The sequence below is a fragment of the Suricata suricatta genome, chromosome 8 (genome assembly GCF_006229205.1).
Source record: "Suricata suricatta isolate VVHF042 chromosome 8, meerkat_22Aug2017_6uvM2_HiC, whole genome shotgun sequence".
NCBI classification, from domain to species: Eukaryota; Metazoa; Chordata; class Mammalia; order Carnivora; family Herpestidae; genus Suricata; species Suricata suricatta.
Genome location: NC_043707.1, coordinates 29562846 through 29583499, shown reverse-complemented (window position 1 = coordinate 29583499; position 20654 = coordinate 29562846). Strand labels below are relative to the sequence as shown.

The 20654-nt window shown below is 46.6% G+C and overlaps 1 protein-coding gene across 1 annotated transcript in view; it reads left to right on the top strand.

Moving 5' to 3' along the window:
• Positions 1 to 9563: 9563 nt before the first annotated feature.
• Positions 9564 to 20654, top strand: part of YWHAG (tyrosine 3-monooxygenase/tryptophan 5-monooxygenase activation protein gamma) — a 28609-nt gene continuing 17518 nt past the window's right edge. Inside the window, exon 1 of the mRNA XM_029946584.1 lies at positions 9564 to 9853. Within this exon, the coding sequence (XP_029802444.1) occupies positions 9767 to 9853 (87 nt within the window). The 5' untranslated portion in view covers positions 9564 to 9766. The remainder of the gene's footprint in view (positions 9854 to 20654) is intronic.

The following is a 20654-nucleotide window of genomic DNA, read 5'->3' as shown; positions in this document are numbered from 1 at the left end:
CTTCCCTTCTTTTTTTCTTTTGATTAAATTAAATTTTAAAAGTTATTTTTAAAAATTATTTTGGGGTGCCTAGGTGGCTCAGTCAGTTAAGTGTCCGACTTCAGCTCAGGTCATGATCTCCCAGTTTGTGGGTTTGAGCCCCACATCGGGCTCTGTTAACAGCTCAGAGCCTGGAACCTGCTTCAGATTCTGTGTTTCCCTCTCTCTCTGCCCCTCCCCTGCTCACACTCTGTCTCTCTTTGTCTCAAAATAAATAAGCAGTTAAAATTTTTTTAAAAAATATTTTAAACCTCATATAGTTAACATACATTCAGTGCTATATTAGTTATACGTGTGCAATACAATGATTCAACAACTCTATACTTAGATATTCTTTATTTTAATTAATTAATTTATTTATTTTTGACAGAGAGAGTGAGCATGAGTAGGGGAGGGACAGAGAGAGAGGGAGAGAGGGAAAATCCCAAGCAGGCTCTGCAGTGTGAGTCTGAGCCTGATGCGGGGCACAGACTCAGGAACTGTGAGATCAGGACATGAGCTGAAACCAAGAGTCAGATGTTTAGCCAACTGAGCCACCTAGGGGCCCCTAGATATGCTTTCACACTTGTCACTTCCCAACTGAAACCCATCAGCTTTCCCTTAAGCCTGCTCTATTTCAGAGAATGGGCTCATCCTAGGAGTCATTCTGGGCACGTCCTTCCTCCCATACCTACTATGGCCACCTTAATCCAAACTCCCCACATCTCACAGTAACCCCACAAGTGATCTCCCTCCCTCTGGCATTCTTCCCATCCAGTCCATCCTCTGTCCCAGCTGCCACAGTGGGACATGTTCTAAAGTGCCAATTTTTTTCTGTCTTGCAGGAAACCTCTCCTGGCTGAAGATTCGTAAGGGCAGCTTCTGATCCATTCTGAGATTCCCAACCTTGGTTCCTCTTGGCACCATTTTATTTATTCTCTCCTCTCTAGAACCCAGGAAAAACCCATGATATCACAGATAGCCAGGAAAGCCCCATGACATCATTGGGTGCTTTTGATCTACGCAGGAAAAACTGAGTCCAGAGTGTTTTAGAGAAGGTAACAAAATGTAAGGGTTTTAGTATTGACCCAAGTGGCTTGTTCTGATCTAATGCGTCATGAGTCATTGGTTCCTCATTTTTCAAAGGAGGGACAGAGTTCCAGAGAAGAGAAGTAATTTGTTTAAAGTTATTCAGCAAGTCATTTGTGGAGCCATGTCTCCGGTATTCTGTTCACTGTCTAAGGCCCTGAACCCAGCATGGATGGGCACAGCCGTGGGCAGTACACCTGGAAACTACAGTCCCTCCAGCTTCTCTGGGAGGGCCTTTGCTCTGATTCACCCTCCTAGAGACCACAATCCTTCCACTCCTGTGAGTGAGCAAGTCACTTACTTCCTCCCTCTGTTAGCCAAGGGCACCTGGGTGGCTCAGTCGATTGAGTATTCAACTTTGGCTCTGGTCATGATCTCACAGGTTTGTGCATTTGAGTCCCACATCTGTCGGTGCAGAGCCTGCTTCAGATCCTCTGTTACCCTCTCTCTGCTCCTCCCCCACTGTGGACTCCTTCCCCCCTCCCCCCGCTCAAAAATAAAGAAACATTGAAAAAAATAGAAGTCTTAAAAAAAAAAAGAGGGGCGCCTGGATGGTTCAGTCGGTTGAGCATCTGACTTTTGCTCAGTTCATGGTCTCATGGTTTATGAGTTTTGAGCCCCTCATTGGGCTCTGTGCTGACAGCTCAGAGCCTGGAGCTGCTTCAGATTCTTGTCTCCCTCTCTCTCTGCCCTTCCCCCTCATCACACCCTGTCTCTCTCTCTCTCTCTCTCTCTCAAAACTAAATAAAAACATTAAAGAGAAGAGAAGAAAAGAAAAGAGAAGAGAAGAGAAAAAAAGAAAAGAAAAGAAAGGAAAAGAAATTGGCCCACCTGGGTGTAAGAGGTCAGACCTGCCTTCATTGGCTCTGAAAAAAAAAAAAAAAAGAGAAAAGAAAAGAAATCTTCTTCACTGAGGTGGTGCTTCTGGCTGGCAGATAAGGAGTGGGAGACACATGCATCTCCTTTATGACCCAGAGCCTCCACCTACTAGCTGTATGGCCTGGACAGGAACTTTCCTTCCGTGTGCCTTGGATTCCTCATCTGTGCTAGGGTTCTCCTGTGTCCACAGGGGCATGGGCACGGTCATATCTGCTCTCCCGTTGTTGTTGTTGTTTTTCCCCTCACCTATTGACCCTTCCTTGCTATCTGAGTATTAGACACTAAGGTGAGGAGTTGGGGGGAGGAATATTGATTATAGACCCCTGGGTAAGACTCTGATGCATGTGGGCACCTGACCCAGCCTAGGTTGGGGGGAGGGGGCGCTGCTGCCCTGGGGTTGGAGACCAAACCCCATTTGTTATGAAGTGTCCTTAGGCCTCGCAGAACCCTCTGTACTGCATGTCCTAGCCATCTATCTTTTTGGCCATCTCTCCATTTGCATCATGTATCAGGCACTATGGATGCAGAAAAGCATGTGCTCAAATCTACCCTCCACTCTTGCGGAAACTGTTCAGTGTGGAGACAATAGGGCTTCGTGTGTTCTGGCCTTACACATAAAAAGCTTTTGGAGAGAAGCGTTGTCTTCCTTCTTGTAATGCCAGGAAGCAGAATGAGGGAGGAACAATGGGCAGATGCTCTGGGAACAAGAGTGCTGTCCACAGAAGAAGGGGGACCTCAGGAGAAGAGTATGGTCTGTGGCTGGAGGTGTGCCAGCAAGGGCTGACACCCAGGAGGTGGGGTGCTGCATAAGGAAAGGATTCCTCTCCTGGACTAACAAGGGTTCTTCTGCTGTCCCTCCCAATTATGAACCCCAAACTCCAGGAAAACAGGGAGGAAGTCTAGCTGGGCCGGAAATCCAGAGCGCGGTGTAGGACCCATGCTCCTGAATCATCTTGGCTCACTCAAGGCTCAGCATGGAGGGAAGGCCTCAGGCCCCTGCCTGTCCCCGGGCTCGGAGTGAGGAGTTGGTGCGGGATGTCAGTCCCCGGTGCAGCCTGGGCTCCCAACTGCTTGCTGCATCAGCACCAGCGTTCCTATTACATGACCAAGTGGGATTTGCACTCTGGAAGCATTAACACTGGGCTGACTCGGCAGAATGGCCAGTACAAGAAAATGCCAGTTCCCCCATCTCTCCTGCCAGCTCTCAGAAGTCCTCATGGCTGCTTGACTTCCTCTTCAAGGCAACCCAGCCCAGCCTCCTTCAAAGCCGCCAGGGCCTTTTGAGGTTACCCTGGCAGATCATGGGTTGTAGGAAGACTCCCCTAGGGAGCTTTGAAAGGATACAGGTCCCCAGACCCCACCACTGGAGACTCTGACCCAGGATGTCTAAGCTACACCTGGGACACTGTATTCTAGACACACTCCCCCAATGCCAGGTATTGGGAACTCCCCCAGTGATGTCCATGCAGGTTGAGAATCACCACTATCTGCTGGCCCTTGACCCCCAATTCCTGTCCCAAACTCTCCAGACCCACTCATGTCATCACCACACAGCTTGCTTCCTTGAGATGAGCAAAAATTGGTGGGTTCTCTGAAGCTGGCAATTCTCCAGACAGAAACGTCCACCTCACTCCGAGTGATTGATTGGTGGGCTTCCACCAGCCTCATCACTATCAGTCTCTCTTGAGTCCTCTGTTAGAGTTCCAAGCATCAAAACACTGCTTCAGACCCCTCTACCAAGTCAAAGAATATATTTGTGTCACCTTCGGATTCAGAGAGCAGGGTGGAGATTTTTCTTTAAGATTCAGTGGGGAAGAGCACCTGGGTGTCTCAGGCAGTTGAGCCGTTGTTTCCTGAGTTGGAGCCCCGTGTAGGGCTCTGCAGTGCAGAACCTGGTTGGGATCCTCTCTCTCTCCCTCTCTCTCTACCCCTCCCCCACTCATGCTCTATCTCCCTCTCAAAAAAAAAAAATAAATAAATAAACTTAAGAAGAAGAAGATTCAGTAGGGAAACTGAGGTCCAGATTGGTGAAGCATTTGGCCCAAGGTCACACAGCTGAGTTTTGAGAGAAGATTCTAGCTTAGGTTCGTCTGCTCTGAAACACCTATCTCTTTTGGCCCCCTTTTATTATTATTATTTTAAAGGTTTATTTATTTATTTTTTGAGAGAAAGTGCGCCAGAGCAAGCTGGGGATGGGCAGAGAGAGAGGGAGAGATACATCCCAAGCACGCTCCACACTGTCAGTACGGAGTCCTACGTGGGGCTCAACCTCAAGAAACATGAGATCATGCCCTGAGCTGAAACCAAGAGTTGGATGCTTAACCTACTGAGCCACCCAGGTGCTCCAGGAACACCCATCTCTTAAGAATGGTACAGTTTATCCTTTGTTTGGGACACTGACACATTTTTTTTTTTTTTTTACTGTGACAGACCTTCCATTGGTGTGGTAAATTTCATTTTTTTAAAAATTTTTTTAATTTTATGTTTTTTTGAGAGAGAGAGAGAGAGACAGAGCATGAGCAGGGTAGGAGCAGAGAGAGAGGGAGACACAGAATCTGAAGCAGGCCCCAGGCTCTGAGCTGTCAGCACAGAGCCTGATGCGGGGCTCGAACCTACGAACCATGAGATCATGACTTGAGCTGAAGTCGGTTGTTTAACCAACTGAGCCACCCAGGCGCCCCGGTGTGGTAAATTTCAAAGTTGGCTCTTTTTAGGGGGATGCAAAACTTAAAATGTGAAGATATATCAGGGGCACCTGGTTGGCTTAGTTGTGAAGTATGTGGCTCTGGATCTCAGGGTTGTACATTCAAGCCTCACATTTGATGTAGAGATTACTTTAAAAAAATGAAATTTTCAAAAAAATGTAAAGATATATTAGACTGTTCAATCTCTTACTCTTTAGAGGAGATTTTAGGGGATTTGAGAGTTCGGTCGTAGAGTTGGGAAGCTGGCTTGGTGAGGAGTGGCCAGTGCCAGGGAGTCAGAAGAGAGAATTTCTGCTGGTAGTGAGCCCCATGTCAACAGGCCCTTCTTTGAAATCCCATGTGGATGTCTTCAAAAGTATCCTTTCTGGCCATGGCCCTATTTGCTGTGACTTGGTCGTGACCGTTGCTTTTAGGGTAAAACTTTTCTTTTTTTTATTAAAAAATTTTTTTTTCTAAAGTTTTATTTACTTTTGAGAGACAGCATCAGCAGAGGAGGGTCAGAGAGAGAGAGAGATAGAATCTGAAGACAGGCTCTAGGCTCTGAGCTATCAGCACAGAGTCCGATGTGGGGCTCAAACCCATGAACCGTGAGATCATGACCTGAGCTGAAGCCGGTCACCCAACTGACTGAGCCACCCAGGTGCCCCAGGGTAAAACTTTTCAAATCCTCCTCAAGACATTAGACCATCACCGAGTCAATCCTTTCTCGAAGTAGAGAGTTCCTTTCACGGAACCAAACTGCCTCGAACACCTGCTCTGTGCTAAGCTTGGAGCTCAGGGGTGATTCAGATGGGTCTCGGTCTTTGAGGAATCCATGTGTAAGGCCTCAGGGAAAGACAGACTCATGCATATAAGGGTAATAAGGAGATTTAAACCCCTTGCCGGAAGTGTGCAGCATAGGAGCTGGTGGGGGCTCCAGGAAGGGGCAGTTCAGTTTAACTTACAGTCTGAGTCTGAAAGATAGGAGGTAAGGACTGAAGAGGGGTAGGAGTAGGAGGAGTTCCCTGCAGAAGGAACAGCTTTTGAAAAGGCCCAGCTACCTGGCTGGGAAATGGCATTTGAGTGCCCTGGGAGAGACACAGCTAAAGAGGTAGGTAGGGGGCCCTTAGGAAAGGCCTTTAACTCCAGACTAAAGCAAAGAGACTTTGGCCCATAAGCCATGGGAGTGACAGGTGTGGTGGAGGCAAGGCAAGGGAAGAAAATGGGATGTATATTTGGAAAGATCTTTTAGATCTTTTGCTGGAGGGGCTGGGAAGAAACCGAGGCAGGTCATTTGAAAGGCTGTTGCTACAGGCTGGAAGATCTTAAGAAGCATCCATCCAATTCTTTTCTCCGATAGATGCACAGTCTGAGGCCCAGAGAGGTCAAGTGACTTGCTCAAGGTCATCCAGCGAGATCAATAGCAAAGTCAAGGCTTCAACCTGTGAGACCCGCCTCCCAGCACAGGCTTCCTTCACTGCCCCCAATCTCCTCAGGAGGGTGGGCAACCCACTGAGATTTCCTTCTTGTCCTTTGCTTCTGAATCTGAGATGGGCTCTGCCCCTATCACAGCCCAACCCGCGAGAAGAGTGACAGGGAAGTGTTCCCAGAGGACAGGGCAGGGAGTATTGCCTGCTTCAGAAGATGTTGCTGCTGCCGCTGCTTCCCTGCCAATCAGGGAGCTTTCTAGCCGCAGGAGGAAGCCAGGAGCCAGGGGATGGGACTGCAGTGATTTATGACTGCACAGAAGCAGCAGGACACTAATGTCTCTGGCCGGCCTGCCTGTGTGCCAGCTCAGCCAGAGAGCAAGCATTTAGAGGTCATGTCCTCCAGTACCGGAGGTGGGGCAGAGGGTCAGCCATAGAGGGTGCCTGCCCAGGACCCTTGGGTCAGGCCCATCACCAGAGGGCAAGGCCCCTCCCTCCCTGAGCAGATGCCAAAGGGTAGAGCCCCACAGCCAAAGAATAGATCCCCACAGCCTGGGCAGGGAAGGGTGCCCCTGCCATTGGGAGTCTGGAAGATCTCCCAGGGTTTGAATTCAGGCTCTCAGTGGCTGATGTGTGATCTTTGGCCAATCATACAGCCTCTCCGTGTCTCAGCTTCCTGGTCGACAAAACACCGATGATTCTGAGCGTCTCAACCCTTGGGACTGAATCATCTCCCAGGTCTGCAGGTACAGATTCCCTGTTGCCACAGCTAAAGAAGGGGAACCAGCCAAAACTAGAACTTTGTCTGGTCACAGTTGGGTGGGGCGTTGAGTGCTCACTTTGTTTGATTTCTCACTTCAAAGTTGGAGAAATTAAAACCCTGAGAAGGGGCAGGCTTTGCACACAGAGCAGGGGGTTGTGTAGGAGGGGGTAGTTGGGGAGGCAGAACCCGGGATGCTAGTTTCCCACTTCCCTGCTCCAGGTGTTTTTCAGGCAGTGGAGAGAGAAGCCAGCAGATTAAGCCATTTGCTCTGTGTAATGTCACTATGCCTCTGAAGCAGCTTTCTCAACAGCCGGGGATGGCTGGGCTGCTGCAGCTTTAAGCTTAGAGTCTTTAAAAAAAAAAAATCAAAAAGGAAAGGAGGGCAGGGCCAGCTCTCCCCTAAACCATTGGAGGGAAGCTTTGATGTGGGACTGCAGATGTCATTCCTCTTTGGCTTTGGAACATCCTTTTCTTTGCATCTGCTTTCTTTTCCCAACCAGATTTGGCCTGGATTTTTGAAATAATCATTATAATGATAACATTATCATTTTAATTATTATTTTAATGCACATTGAACTCGTGGGGGAAGGAACTGATGTGGAGAGGTCAGAGAGGCAGCCTGAAATGAGCCAGGAAGTTCCCAAGATTTTGCATCTGGGCCTGAATCATTGACACATTTAACACACATGAGGACAAGCCGGGTTGGCTCTGAGGGCTCATTGCCATGGACCTGTGATGCCCAGGCCCGAATCAGGGAGGAAGAGAGAGGAAGAGGAATGACTTGGCAAACACTCATGTAAGAGACAGAAGGGGAGAGTTTATTCACTAGCAGGACTGCATTTTGCTGAGTGTTGTAGTAAGAGAGGAGGGGCTAGATGCCATGCCGGTGTCGGGGAGAGCAATTTCTAGACTCTCTCCTCATTCAGTCCATCTCCTCCACTTCTGCGAGGGCAGCCTCCCTAAAGTGCATGCATTCATTAATTCACTTCTTTATTTCATATGTTCTACAGATTTACTGTGTGCCAGGCACTGTGCAGCACTCTGGGAGGAGGCAACAGTGATAGACACAGGATGCAAAGCTCATCATTTTCTGCCCTCATTAAAATCTCTCACAGGCTTCCTATTTATTTCTGGAATAGGACTTCACTCCCTTGCTTGCCATTCAGGGCTCCTCCTGTTCTGGCTCTCGACTCCATCCCCAACCCCACTCCCCATCACTTAAGGCAACAAACACTTTGGATTCTTTGCCTAACAATAAATATGTCAGGGAAAAACGTGCCTCTGAGTCCTCCTGCCTGTGTCCTTTTCATGCTCTCAAATGCTACACATCCTTTAAGAGCTGGGTTGGAAATGTTACCAACCTCCTTGGAGAAGCTTTTCAGAACCTCTTCCTATCCAACCTGAAAGAATTGACAAATGAACAAACAAACTTCACAACACTTAAAACACTCTAAATTCCTTGAGGACAGGGTTCTGTGCCCTCTACCACCTAGCATAGAGCCTGGAATATTCCCTCAGAGACTCCTTCATTCTAGATTCTCATACACAACACTTCATATCCTGTTGTTGTTGTTGTTAACTCCTTATCACTTCCTAACATGCTGTACGTATTTATCTTTATCTTACTTTCTTGGGGGGTAGGGGTTTTTTGCTTTGTTCCTGCTGTACCCCATTGCTTAGAACAATGCTTTAAACACACAGTAGGTGCTCAACAGATAATTGCTGGGAAAAAAATGGAGCAAATAAAATGTGCAGTCAAAACTATGGATGTGTAAGCTACATGGAATGTTGAAAATGGAAGCATATGAGCAAGAATTTGTCAGCCTGACCTCATTGTGTAGGTCTTCTTCTTTTTTTTTTTTTTTTTTTTTTAGTGTGTAGGTCTTAAGAGGGGAGAGAAGGGTTGGTCAACCCTCAGATACAACCTTCTGTTAAGCATACAGTAGGCTCTTGGCAACAGAACTGAATCTTTGACACTCCACCCTGGAGAGGAAGAAGGAGATCCCCAGGGGTCACCCTGCAGACAGCTGCATCCTTTCTGTAAATTAACCAGTATGCTTGGCCAGTATTTGTCCTTCCATGTTTTCACCTCATCAGGTCCAAGAACCTCAAAGTGGGTGTGGGGAAATGGAAGCCTGTGGGGGAGGGTGACAGTTTAGCTCCCAATATTAAGCTCCATAATTCAACCCATCCGGCGGGCGGGCGCTACCCTGGCAAGTTTGCATCTAAGGTGGACGCGCGTCCTCTCCTCTGTCCCTCCTTGACCTGCTGCTACCTTATCTCTGAGATGGGGTCCAGGGTTGAGGTCCTGGTCCCCTCCCCTCGTAATTTCCCGGAGAATATGGGGCGGGGCCGTGAATCAGCACTCGCTAAGACTGAAGTAGCCTCAGTCCCCGCCAGGGGTCCTCAGTGGCCGGGGAATTAGAACCCCTCCCTTCACCTCCGCTCGCGTGCTATGACCTGTGGGAGATGTAGTCCTAACCGCCCCTTTGTCCTTGATGTCTCCAGCATATCGCCCCTCTGCTGCGCAAACTACAACTCCCAGGGGCCCATGCGCTGGAAACCCGGCAGGGCGGGGGTGGTGAGAGGGGCGAGGTTGGCGGGGGGGGGGGGGGGGGGGGGGGGGGGGGGGGGGGGGGGGGGGGGGGGGGGGGGGGGGGGGGGGACCGTTGCGTCACGCCGCGTAGGCGGGGCCGCAGGGGGTTGTCCGCCCGCGGCACGCACAGCAGCCGCAGCCGCCTCGCGCCTGGTCCCGCGGTCGCAGCTCGAGCCGCAGCCTCCGCGCCGCCGCCGCTCGCTTCGTGGATCGGTCTCTCCGGCACACGGGCTCCAACCCCGCTGTAGCCGCCCTCCGAGCCCTTCAGGCCGCCCCGGTCTCCTCACCCGGCCCGATCCAGCCCGCGAAGATGGTGGACCGCGAGCAACTGGTGCAGAAAGCCCGGCTGGCCGAGCAGGCGGAGCGCTACGACGACATGGCCGCGGCCATGAAGAACGTGAGTTTCTCCTCCCCTCCCCCCGCCTCGCCCCAGCCCCTTCGCAGACGCGGGCCTTCGCGTGGACGGCTCGGGAACTAGTCGCCATTCGCGATTGCAGCGTTGGCCGCCCCTCCCCACCCACTCGGGGAGCTGGGGAGGACTCCGGCAGCGGTAGAGACCCGGGTTGTGACGCGGCCTCTCCCCGAGCGTCCCTCTGAGCCGGCGGCGCTGCCTTCTCGGCCCTCCCTCGACTGGGGCTGGGGCGGGATCTTGCAGGGCTGGTCTCAGGATCGGGGTCTCTGGCCCCCGCGTGTCCGGGTCCGCTGGGGACTTGAGCGGGGGCAGTGAACATCCTTTGTGCCCCACTTCCCCTCCTCCCAGCCTGGGCGTGGGGGCGGGGGGACCGCATGGATGCGGTTCCTCTTTCTCTCCCTGGTGTCTGGGCGGCGCCTTTCCCATTCACTCATCAGGTCTCCTGGTTTTCTAATACCCACACCCACCCCCCCCACCCAAATCTTCTCCGTTGCCTCTCCTGACAAATCCTTTAGAACCTTCCTAGAAAAACCGTAGGCTCTCCTGAAAACCTGGGCTCAGTGGTGCAAAACCGAAACCTTGCTGCTCTCACGTTTTTCTTAACAAAAGGCTCCTCTTTCTCTATACCTCAAAGCAAGTCCTCTTGGGGGGAACGTATTTCTCGCTAGTGTTTTCATTGATCGTTCTCGACATGTCATCTCCATTTTTTCCTAATTTTTTTTTGTACTGAAAAGGGTAGGTATTGTCTTTAAAATAAAGGTTATCGATTTAGCTGACTGGTTTAATTTGTGACAAATGCTGTTTCTTTTTTAAATACAGGCACACATCTGTTGAAATTCCTCTAAGTTGAAAAATATTCCCTCTGATCTGATACTGCAAACAAAGCAGTGGTGGGAGGCAGTATCAAGTCATTCTAGAAGATTCTGCATTTGTCATATTGCAGAGAGCCTAGACTGGGTGGAGGCTGGGAGGAGTTATTTTAAAGGAGAAAAAGTCTTTTTTTTTTAATAATTTGTTTTGTTAGATACATCTGAGGCTTAAAAAAAAAAAGCGAGTGCATCTTCATTGCTGATGAAACGAGAATACTGATCACCAGTTGTCGCATTTTGTCTGGGATGCAGATTCCTGCCTGTATTGCACCATTTTGTCAGTAACACTACATTTATCTAATGGGGTATCAAGGAGTTTGATATTAGAGGAGGGGGCGAATAGAGCGTTATCAAATAAAACATGGAAAATTATCTGGTTAATGATTTAGGTCTCCCACTGTCTTAACATTTAACTTCCTGTCTTATGTAACAAAGGTTTTTAAAATGCATCTCCAGCGTCAAGTGGATTCAGGAGTGTATCTTGCATGTTCAGTTTTTTTAATGAAGCAATGTAGGTATCTCAGATGAATTCTTAAGCACCTTTGCAAGTTCATAAAAGATAACAATGCTGATGCGTTTTTATTCAAACCAGCTACCTTACCAAAAAAAGATCTTCATCTCCTTAAGGAAGAGACTTGATTCCGAAATGGGGAGTGTTGCTGTATTAATGTATTGCCATAGATGCTAAAGCTCAGATGAGAAGTTCTGCTTTTAATAGGTATTAGATTTGGAAATATGTTTAGTTCATGTTATTTAGGCTCTTCTAATTTTTCCATATTTCTAGTTTCACAGGAGAGTGAGTGACCTCGCACCTATATCCATAGCAACCCAGTGATGTCACACACAATGACACAGAGGCTGCAATGCACCTAAGGGCTGGTAGGGAGTATGCAAATGGCATTTGTCCAAGGTAATGCAGAAATTAGCAGATAAGCAGTTGCAATTGGGCACTTTCCATCTTATCCACCAGATAAGAATTGGTCCAAAAAATAATTTAGGCATGCAAAGCAGTGACCTCTAGATATGTCCATTCATTTTCCAATTTCTAGTTTACTCACAAAAGTTTCTAAGCCACGTTTGTGTTTTTAAACGTTTGTCTCATTGTTAAAATTTGACAATAATGGAATAAAAATAGAAGTCTAAGCAAGAATATTTCTCAATCATAGTGCTGGGGTGGGCCGTATACTTGGGTTTATTGCAGAATATTAACTTGGCAGATGTTAATAAAAACCTTAAAAAACTGACTTCCTCCTGGGTTGTTTTCAGTAACGTTAGACAGTGAGAACTGGTTACAAAACATGAGGCAAAAGTTCTCTCGTGCCTCTGGGCCTTGTCAGTACGGAGGAAAGGGCGCTTGTAAAATAAAGCAGACCTTTCCTCACACGCGCTTACTGTTAACTGAGGAAGTGTGCTTACCTCTCTCTCATTTTCCTCATCTGTAAAATAGGTCAATATCTGTTGAAAAAGGTGTGAGGATTAAGAAATGTAGTAGGTGCTATGGGGCGCCTGGGTGGCTCAGTCGGTTAAGCGTCCGGCTTCGGCTCAGGTCATGATCTTACATTCGTGGGTTCGAGCCCCGAGTTGGGCTCTGTGCTGACAGCTAGCTCAGAGCCTGGAGCCTGCTTCAGATTCTGTGTCTCCCTCTCTCTCTGACCCTCTCCTGTTCCCCCTGTCTGTCTCTGTCTCTCAAAAATAAATAAAGAACATTAAAAAAATGTAGTAGATGCTAGAAAATAGAAACTGTTTCTAAAACTGATTCCTCCTTGTTTATGAGAGCCATCTCCTCATGAAGAATTGGGGAAAGACAGAAAGATACAGAGAAAATATTCTGTCCTGTCACTCAGGTGAGCACTCTTCTAAGGCTAAAATCATCCTAATGATCAGGGGGTTTAAGCTTATTTGCATTTAATGAAATTATCCTAGTAATAATGTCATTTGGGCCTGTGCAGAGGAATAAGGTGTGTGTGGGTGACCTACACAATAGAAATGAAAATCAGCATGCCGTACTTTGAAAAGGAAGAAAGAGGGAAGTTTAGCGTTGGCTTTTTTTCCTTCTGTTTTTTAGTAATTTCTACGCCAGTGTGGGGCTTGAACTCATGACCCGAAGAGCAAGAGTCATATGCTCTTCCAAATGAGCCAGCCAGGGGCCCTCAGAGTTTATTTATTTATTTTATTAACATTTGTCTATTTTTTGAGAGCGAGAGATGAGAGAGAGAGCATGAGCAGGGGAGGGGCAGAGAGAGGGAGAGACCGCTCTGAATCAGGCTCTAGGCTCTGAGCTGTCAGCACAGAGCCCGACATGGGGCTGGAGCTGGAACTCACAAACCATGAGATCATGACCTGAGCTGAAGTCGGACGCTTAACTGAGCCACTCAGGCACCACACAGCTTAGTTTTTTAAGAGAAATGGGTAGTCTTCCATTTAAGGGGAGACAACACCTAGATGTTTCTTGTTAGATGGTTCTGTCCTGTCCTTTGGATTCTCATAGCCTGTTGAGAAGTTAATAATCAAAGTAGGTGACTAGTATTTGCCTAGGGAAGGAGAAAAGCTTCTGGGCTCCTCATCTTGTTGAAGTAACCGGAATGGGGGATTTGCTCACAGGAGGCCATCTTAATTCTATTAAAAAAAAAAAAGTCTTGCTGGAATCAATATAGTTGAAACGTCTTCCTATCTTAAATATTGTGTTTTTCCTACTAGCCCTTCCAGTAGGCTAGATCAATAGCCATTATCACTAATGGAGTAGACACCTTTGTAGACTTCAGGGGTGGAGTTCTGCCAGCCATTATTCTAAGTCATGTGGTTTCAATTGTTCTCTTTGGGTGGAAAGAATACAGATAACAGTTGGCTTTTTATGTAGTCTTTGCAGTAACTGAAATGACGAAGTTTTTTTCCTAATTATTTAAAAAACCTCCCATGGATCTTTTGAATTCTGTCAGCATAAAAGGTGCTGCTAAATTGTGTATTCTTGTTAACAGAGCTTTGTGTTAACAGTGGACCGTGGGGGGGATTTCATCCCCTAGTACTTGGCGGGAAGCCTTATTTCTCTTTTAAGCCTAGCTCTGGATCATTAAAAAGAGAAAATAATTTTGTTTTCATTGAGGTACAATCGACGTAATGTGAAGCCAGCCGTTTTCAAGTGTATGCTTCAGTAATATTTCGCACACTGGCAACGTTGTGCAACTGTCCCCTCTAGCTGAAAACCTGGGAGAGTGCTATTTCTAAAAAGGGGGGATGGTTTGGCTATAACTGGCTGGATTTCAAAACATTACTGATTCAGGAATGTGTCAATAATGAAGTAACGACAGCGGCTTACAGCCACTGGTAATCGGGATCCTTCTGTCTTTGTTTTCTAACATCTGAACCTTTACGGCATAAATTGGGAAAAAAAAAAAAAGAAACTTGTCTCAGCTGGGTTTAGATTTCCATTGAAGAAGTCCCAGAGCCTAGAAACCATATGATGGTCCCCCAAGTAAATAACAATTTATCTGAAATCGAAACAAACTATTAACCATTTGGAGATTATGGAAATTTTGCTGGGTTCTTACTAGGACTCATTTTCCACCCCAGTGCTGACTTGGTTATAAATGATTTCTCTGCATGTGGCAGCGGTCCCCTAATGAATGCCGCACGGTGCCGAGAGCATGGGCTATTCAAGCACGGGATGCTAAACTGATAGGAGCCCCGTGTATATGATACACACATTGTTTGGGGGCTTCTGAGGCTGCCAGGAACTTGTCTATCCCATAATCACCAGCCTTAACCCTTTCATCTGGAAGGGTGTCTGATTGTTTCTATATTGCCATTAGATTCCATGGGATGTGGAAGAACAAAAGCACAGGCCATCTTATGTGTTTAATGGTCAAAGGAGGAAAAAAAAAATCACACATAAACATCACCGGCTTTTGTTTGTTTGAGAAAGCTTTGTGCCCAACATGGGGCCAAAACTCGGGACCCATAGGTCAGGAGTCAGGCGCTCTGACGGCTGAGCTGCTCAAGCACCTGTCTTTGTCTTATTTTCTAAGTTCTGTTAGTGCTTAACGAGATATTTAAGGTTATACTCAGGGAAGGCTATGTTTGTTGCCTTTGTAGTTTGTAAAGTCTACTGATACCAGCCGCCCCATGGCCTTTCCTTTCATAATCCTTTTCCTCGTGTCATCCCCAAATTTTGTTTTACATATCAGCTGTGAGTTTGGTTCACTACCACCACATCATCCTACTTTAAATCAGACACTTGTAGAGAGAGCTCCTTGAGTTTTCTAATTCATAAATTTGAGTAGTGCAAAAAACCATTCTGTGAGAAATGATCAGTAGAAGTTCCCAAAGGAGAGCTTTAGATTAAAGGTAAATGGTTAAATAATGGGTTTAGCCCCTGATCTGGAAGCAGCAATAAAAATTATATCTTAAGGACTTGGCATGAGTCTTTTTTTTTTCCCCTTTCCTTTTTAAAGAACTGGCGAAGTCTAAGTTAAATTTTCACCAGCATTTCACCTGTCTTAAGGGTGAGACCCACGGAGGGAGACTTTTCCTTATGTGAGTTGAGTACTGTCATTGTGCTGCATAGCATTAATTGGGTTATGGGTAGGTAAACGGAAATGAGAGTGTTCTCACATACATAGGGGTTTTTTTTTCCCTTTGAGTTTTTATTTAAGTGATCTCATGACCCCGAGATCAGGAGTCACGTGCTTTTCTGACTGAGCCAGCCAGGCACCCCAGGTACAGAGATTTTTAAACATGAGGTTTAGAAAGTAAATTTCCAAAAAAACTCCTCGGTCTCATCCTCTTAATCTTTGGAATAATATCTTACTTTTGGAGAGATAGATGAAAGCCGAACTGAGTGGGACCCAGGTATAGTGTCAACTTTCTCCTCGTAATTCCGTTACTAGAACGGGTGTCAGAGCTGGGAATGGGACAGTGACAGCAGCGGGCAGCTGCACATGTAATGACGGGAGCTCAAGAGGAATCCCTTAGCCCCCCTCCCCCACAGCCAAGTGTGCAGGGCAGCTGTGGTGAAGAGTAGGGTGAGAGGTAATCAGAGGAACGCTTCCATTTTTATTTGTTTTTATATTTATTTTGAGAGAGATACAGAGTGATCAGGGGAAGAGCAGAGAGAGAGAGGACACAGAATCCCAAGCAGACCCTGCATGCTGTCAGTGCAGAGCCCGACTCGGGGCTCCATCCCACAAACTGAGATCATGACCGGAGCTGAAACCAAGAGTTGGGCGCTTAACTGACTGACAGAGCCACCCAGGCACCCCAAGAGGATGGCTTTTTTAAAGACATGGGTTTGTTTTGAGATCAAATTTTTTTAAGCGTTCTGAACGGAATTATTAAAGGACACCTGAGCTACCATATCTTAATAACCTGGATCTAGGAAACAGGTGCCAGTACCTTAAGGATGAGACAATAAACTTTGTTTTGACTAAATTAAAAAAATTTTTTTCTTTTACATTTACTTATTTTTGAGAGAGAGAGAGAACGTGTGAGCGCGAGAGCGCACATGTGGTGGAGGGCAGAGAGAGGGAGACACAGAAGCCAGCTCCAGGCTCTGAGTTGTCAGCACAGAGCCTGACATGGGGCTCCAACTCACAAACCTGAGCCGAAGTCAGCCGCTTAACTGACTGAGCCACCCAGGGGCCCCAGGACTGAATTGTTTCAGTTCAGGAACATTCAGATGGATACAGCGCTCCTTCTGTAGCAGTCTAACAAGAACTAGTAGAGGAGTATGTGGAGCCCTGGTGGCCACCCCGACGGCAGCCTGGTAGGTAATCCTGCGCTCTCTGCCAGTGCACCCTTCCTGCCTGACCTGGGTAGGCTATGGGGGACGCAAGCTGCTTCCAAGTGATCTTCCGCTCTTCACATATGACCTAGCTAGCTAGTCTTTTTAAGTACATCTGTGTCATAGAAATAGACTCTAGACACTGAATTTTTTCTACTAAGTCAAAAATGACCCAATCCAGAAGGGCAAGGAGAATTCATAAGATAGGCTTAGAAAAGAGCATCCTGAGGCAAGGAAAAACTCATTGGGAACAAGTAGGTCGTGGAGAAGCAAATTTTTTTTTTAGGTTTTTAAGTTTTTAGAAAAGATCATATTTTTAAATCCTCTCCACACCCAATGTGGGTGCTCAAACTTAACCCTCATATCACGAGTTGCTTGCTGCACCCACTGAGCCAGCCAAGTGCTCCTAATTTTAAGTTTGTTTATTTATTTTGAGGGGAGGGGCAGAGGATCTGAAGGAGGCTCTGCTGACAGTAGAGAGCCAGATGCCAGGCTCAAATTCATGAACTCTGAGATCATGATGTGAGCCAAAGTCAGACCCTTAACCGACTGAGCCACCTAGGCTCCTGAATTTGTTTTCTTTTGGGAAGGAATATTGTAGAATATCTTGAATCTTGGGGTGCTATTAATTTCCTTTTTTTTTTAATTTTTAAAAGTTTATTTGAGAGGGACAGTGCAAGTTGGGGAGGGGCACAGAGGGGTAGCAGATCCCAGTGCTGGGCTTGAACTCCTAAAACTGAGACCATGTCATGACCTGAGCCAAAACCTAGAGTTTGCATCATCAGCTGAACCACCCACCTATGTGGATGCTGTTAATTTCTGAGGCAGTCTTTGAAGTCATCAATGGGAAGGACTACTGATGACAAAAAATGTCTGGCCTTTAGGATGCTAGAAAACTTAGCGGGGAAAGATTGGTATCACCATAATTCCCCATGCAGGCATATATCCGTCATGTTTTTTCCTGTGGGGATGAGACTTGGCTTGAGTGCCTTGCTGTCTGCCTTGACAGTCATTGTGTCTAGGAGCTTTTCTTCTCTTAGTATGTTCAATGGCTGAATAATTCTGTGGGTGTGTCATAATTATATTTCTATCTAATAAGTTTTTTCCAAATTTATGGTAATATTGCCATGAATGTCTTTGTGGCTAAAGCTTCAACCACAGTTTATATATTAGGACAAAGACCCAGAAGTGGAATTTTTGGAAGAACAGCTAAGCATAAAATCCAAGGTTCTAGAAGTCATCAGTAGTACTGCGTTTTCTTAAAAGTAGTGAAAAATGTAACTTGAATAGGTATTACATACACATGGTTCAAAGTTCAAGAATGCCCTATTACTACACGAAGGGGAAAAAATGAAGTCGAATGGGGAAACAGCTTGACTGCCAGCAGCAGATCTCCTATTCTTTGCTTTATTCTGGTTGGAATGACTGCCTTTAAAAAGAAGACACTGGGGGCGCCTGGCTGGCTCAGTCTGAAGAGCGCGGGACCCTTGATCTCTGGATCGTGAGTTCAAGCCCTATGTTGGGTGTGAAGATTATTAACAAAAAAAACAAAATAAAACAGTGATAGAGAACATTTCAAAACCTCTGTTGAGATGAATAGCAGAGTAAACCTCCCCATGACCTGCTTCACCACGTGTCACCTTAGGAAATCTTTTTATCTACGTACTTGCCTACTTTTTGGTCCCCTTAGGATTTACCATCTTGGAAGATGGCTTCCTACAGACCTTATTTGCCATAAATGATCAAATTGCCAGCAAGCTCTTCATGTGTTTCTTTAAATTTGGCAACCTGCAAAGTAGTTTCTTGTATTTAATCCACATGGCAGCTGATTTTCAGTTTTCCCTTGATTTTAAGAGAGATGCTTCTCTCCAGTTGACCTGCAGGTGCTGCCTGCAATCAGCCTTTTCTCTCGAAGAGGACGAAAGACTAGCTGCGTCCTGAGTGGGCAGAGGTTGGGGGATGTGTTACCTCTGAGGTAAGGACCGGGATTCCTTCCTGCCTTTTTTCTTGAGGGTGGGGGAGGTAGATTCTTCTGATAGAAGAGCTGAAACCCAGTGGACTTGCTGAGGACAAGGCGAGTAAACACGTTTTGCTTTTGTTTCGCCTGCCTTGTTATTTGCCAAGCATTTTTTCAAAATCCTTTTTGCCTTAAGGTCAGAATCCTGCTGGGTATGCGGATGGATGGATGGGTAGATAGGAAGCATATGTAATAGCTGTCTGAGCTCAGATAGGCTGGCTTGGAATCCATGCCCAGAACATGGGGTGGACTAAGTTAATGATGTGGGCAGTAATTTAGATGGGTATGCTGCCATTCTATTTCTTTTTTGCCCTTTGAAGGTCCTGCAGTTAAAACTTGAGATTCATTGAGGAAAGGAAAATAATGTAAACTTCAAACAGGTATAGTAACAGCATAATAGAGTAACGGAGGGCATTTAAGTCACACTGGACTTCAGTGGCCCATGCCTACAGAAGTGATGCTGGCGTATGTCTTGGGGATTGCAAGGGAGGGGGGATGTGTGGAGGAAGGACTCTCCTGGCAGAGGGAATAGCATGGGTAGGTTCAGAATGCACAGGAGCAGAGTGTGGTGCAGGATTCATTTATTTCCTATTGGTTGCTGCGGTAGCATGCATTTGAGGGAATATCAGCAAAGGGGTCCAAAGAGGCGCACAGGGACCAGTTCATTGAAGAGCCTTGTGGAGTTTGATTTTAAGCTCTTGGAGAGTCATTGGATTGTAGGCGGAAGAGGATCATGATCTGATTTTTGGCCTGGAGAGGTTTAGAGACTTGCAAGGAGAGTGAGGCAAAGGGAGGGAGACTAATTAGAGTATTATAGAGGGTCCAGCTGAAGAGGGGAATCCGGACAAGGATAGTGAGGGCAGATCTGAGAAGTTTTTTTTTTTTAATTTTTAATGTTTATTTTTGAGGAAGAGAAAGGGAGACACAGAATCGGAAGCAGGCTCCAGGCTTATGAGCTGTCAGCACAGAGCCCGACGTGGGGAGGCTTGAACCCACGAACCGTGAGATCATGACCTGAGCCGAAGTCGGTCGCTTAACCAGACTGAGCCACCCAGGCGCCCTGGATCTGAGAGAGTTTGATGGCTGGAGATAGAACAAGAAAGAAGAAGGAAAAATGATGGAGAAGAAGAATTCAGTTGTCCTGTGTTTGGAGAAGCATTTAAGTGGAGGTAGATGAAAGATAATGGCTCCAAGATAGTACATGAAGAGCACTTAGAACAGTGCCTCACACAGCCTAAGCATGAGTAAAAGTGTGTGTATTTTTGTTTTAGATGTTAAATGTTTTTATTTATTTTGAAAGAGAATGAGCAGGGGAGGGGCAGAGAGAATTCCAAGCAGGCTCTGCACCATCAGCACAGAGCTTAGTCCCAAGAAGTGTGAGACCATGACCTGAGTTGAAATCAAGAGTTGAACTCTTAACCGACTGAGCCAACCAGGTGCCCCAAGTAAACATTTTTTTAGGACCAACTAAAGACTAGATTCTGGTCTAAGAGCCATGTGTATCCCATGCCCCCCTGCAACTGCCATTCTCGTGGGGGTCACTGTATATCCATGATGGTTAAAACTAGGTGTAGTAAGGTCACCTGGGGAGAGACACAAGTGATTAGAATGAGGAAGCTGAATTGGTAGGGATGAAGGCAGGAAACCAAGAATGAATGCTAACAAAGGGAAGAGAGTGTCAAGGAAGGGGGAGTGGTTGGCAGTGTTGGATTCCTTTATGAATAAAAACTTAAGGGTTCACCTGGGTGGCTCAGTTGGTTAAGTGGCCTACTTGGGCTCAGGTCATGATCTCAAGGTTTGGGAGTCCGGGCTCCTCACTGGGCTCTGTGCTTATAGTTTAGAGGCTAGAGCCTGCTTCAGATTCTGTGTTTTTCTCATTCTCTGCTCCTCCCATGCTTGTGCAGTCTCTGTCTCTCAAAAAATGAATAAAAATGTTAAAAAATTAAAAAAAAATTTAAGTTGAAGACATAAGGGCACATTGGCTGGGGACATGAAATGGGGACAGTTGATGGCTTTTCAGATGGGTGCAGGGGTAGTGAGGTGGAGTGAATGAAAGGTGAGGAAAAGCTAAGAGGTATAGACTTTCTGAAGCTTAATTTTGTAGGAAATAAAGAGATGGGGGAA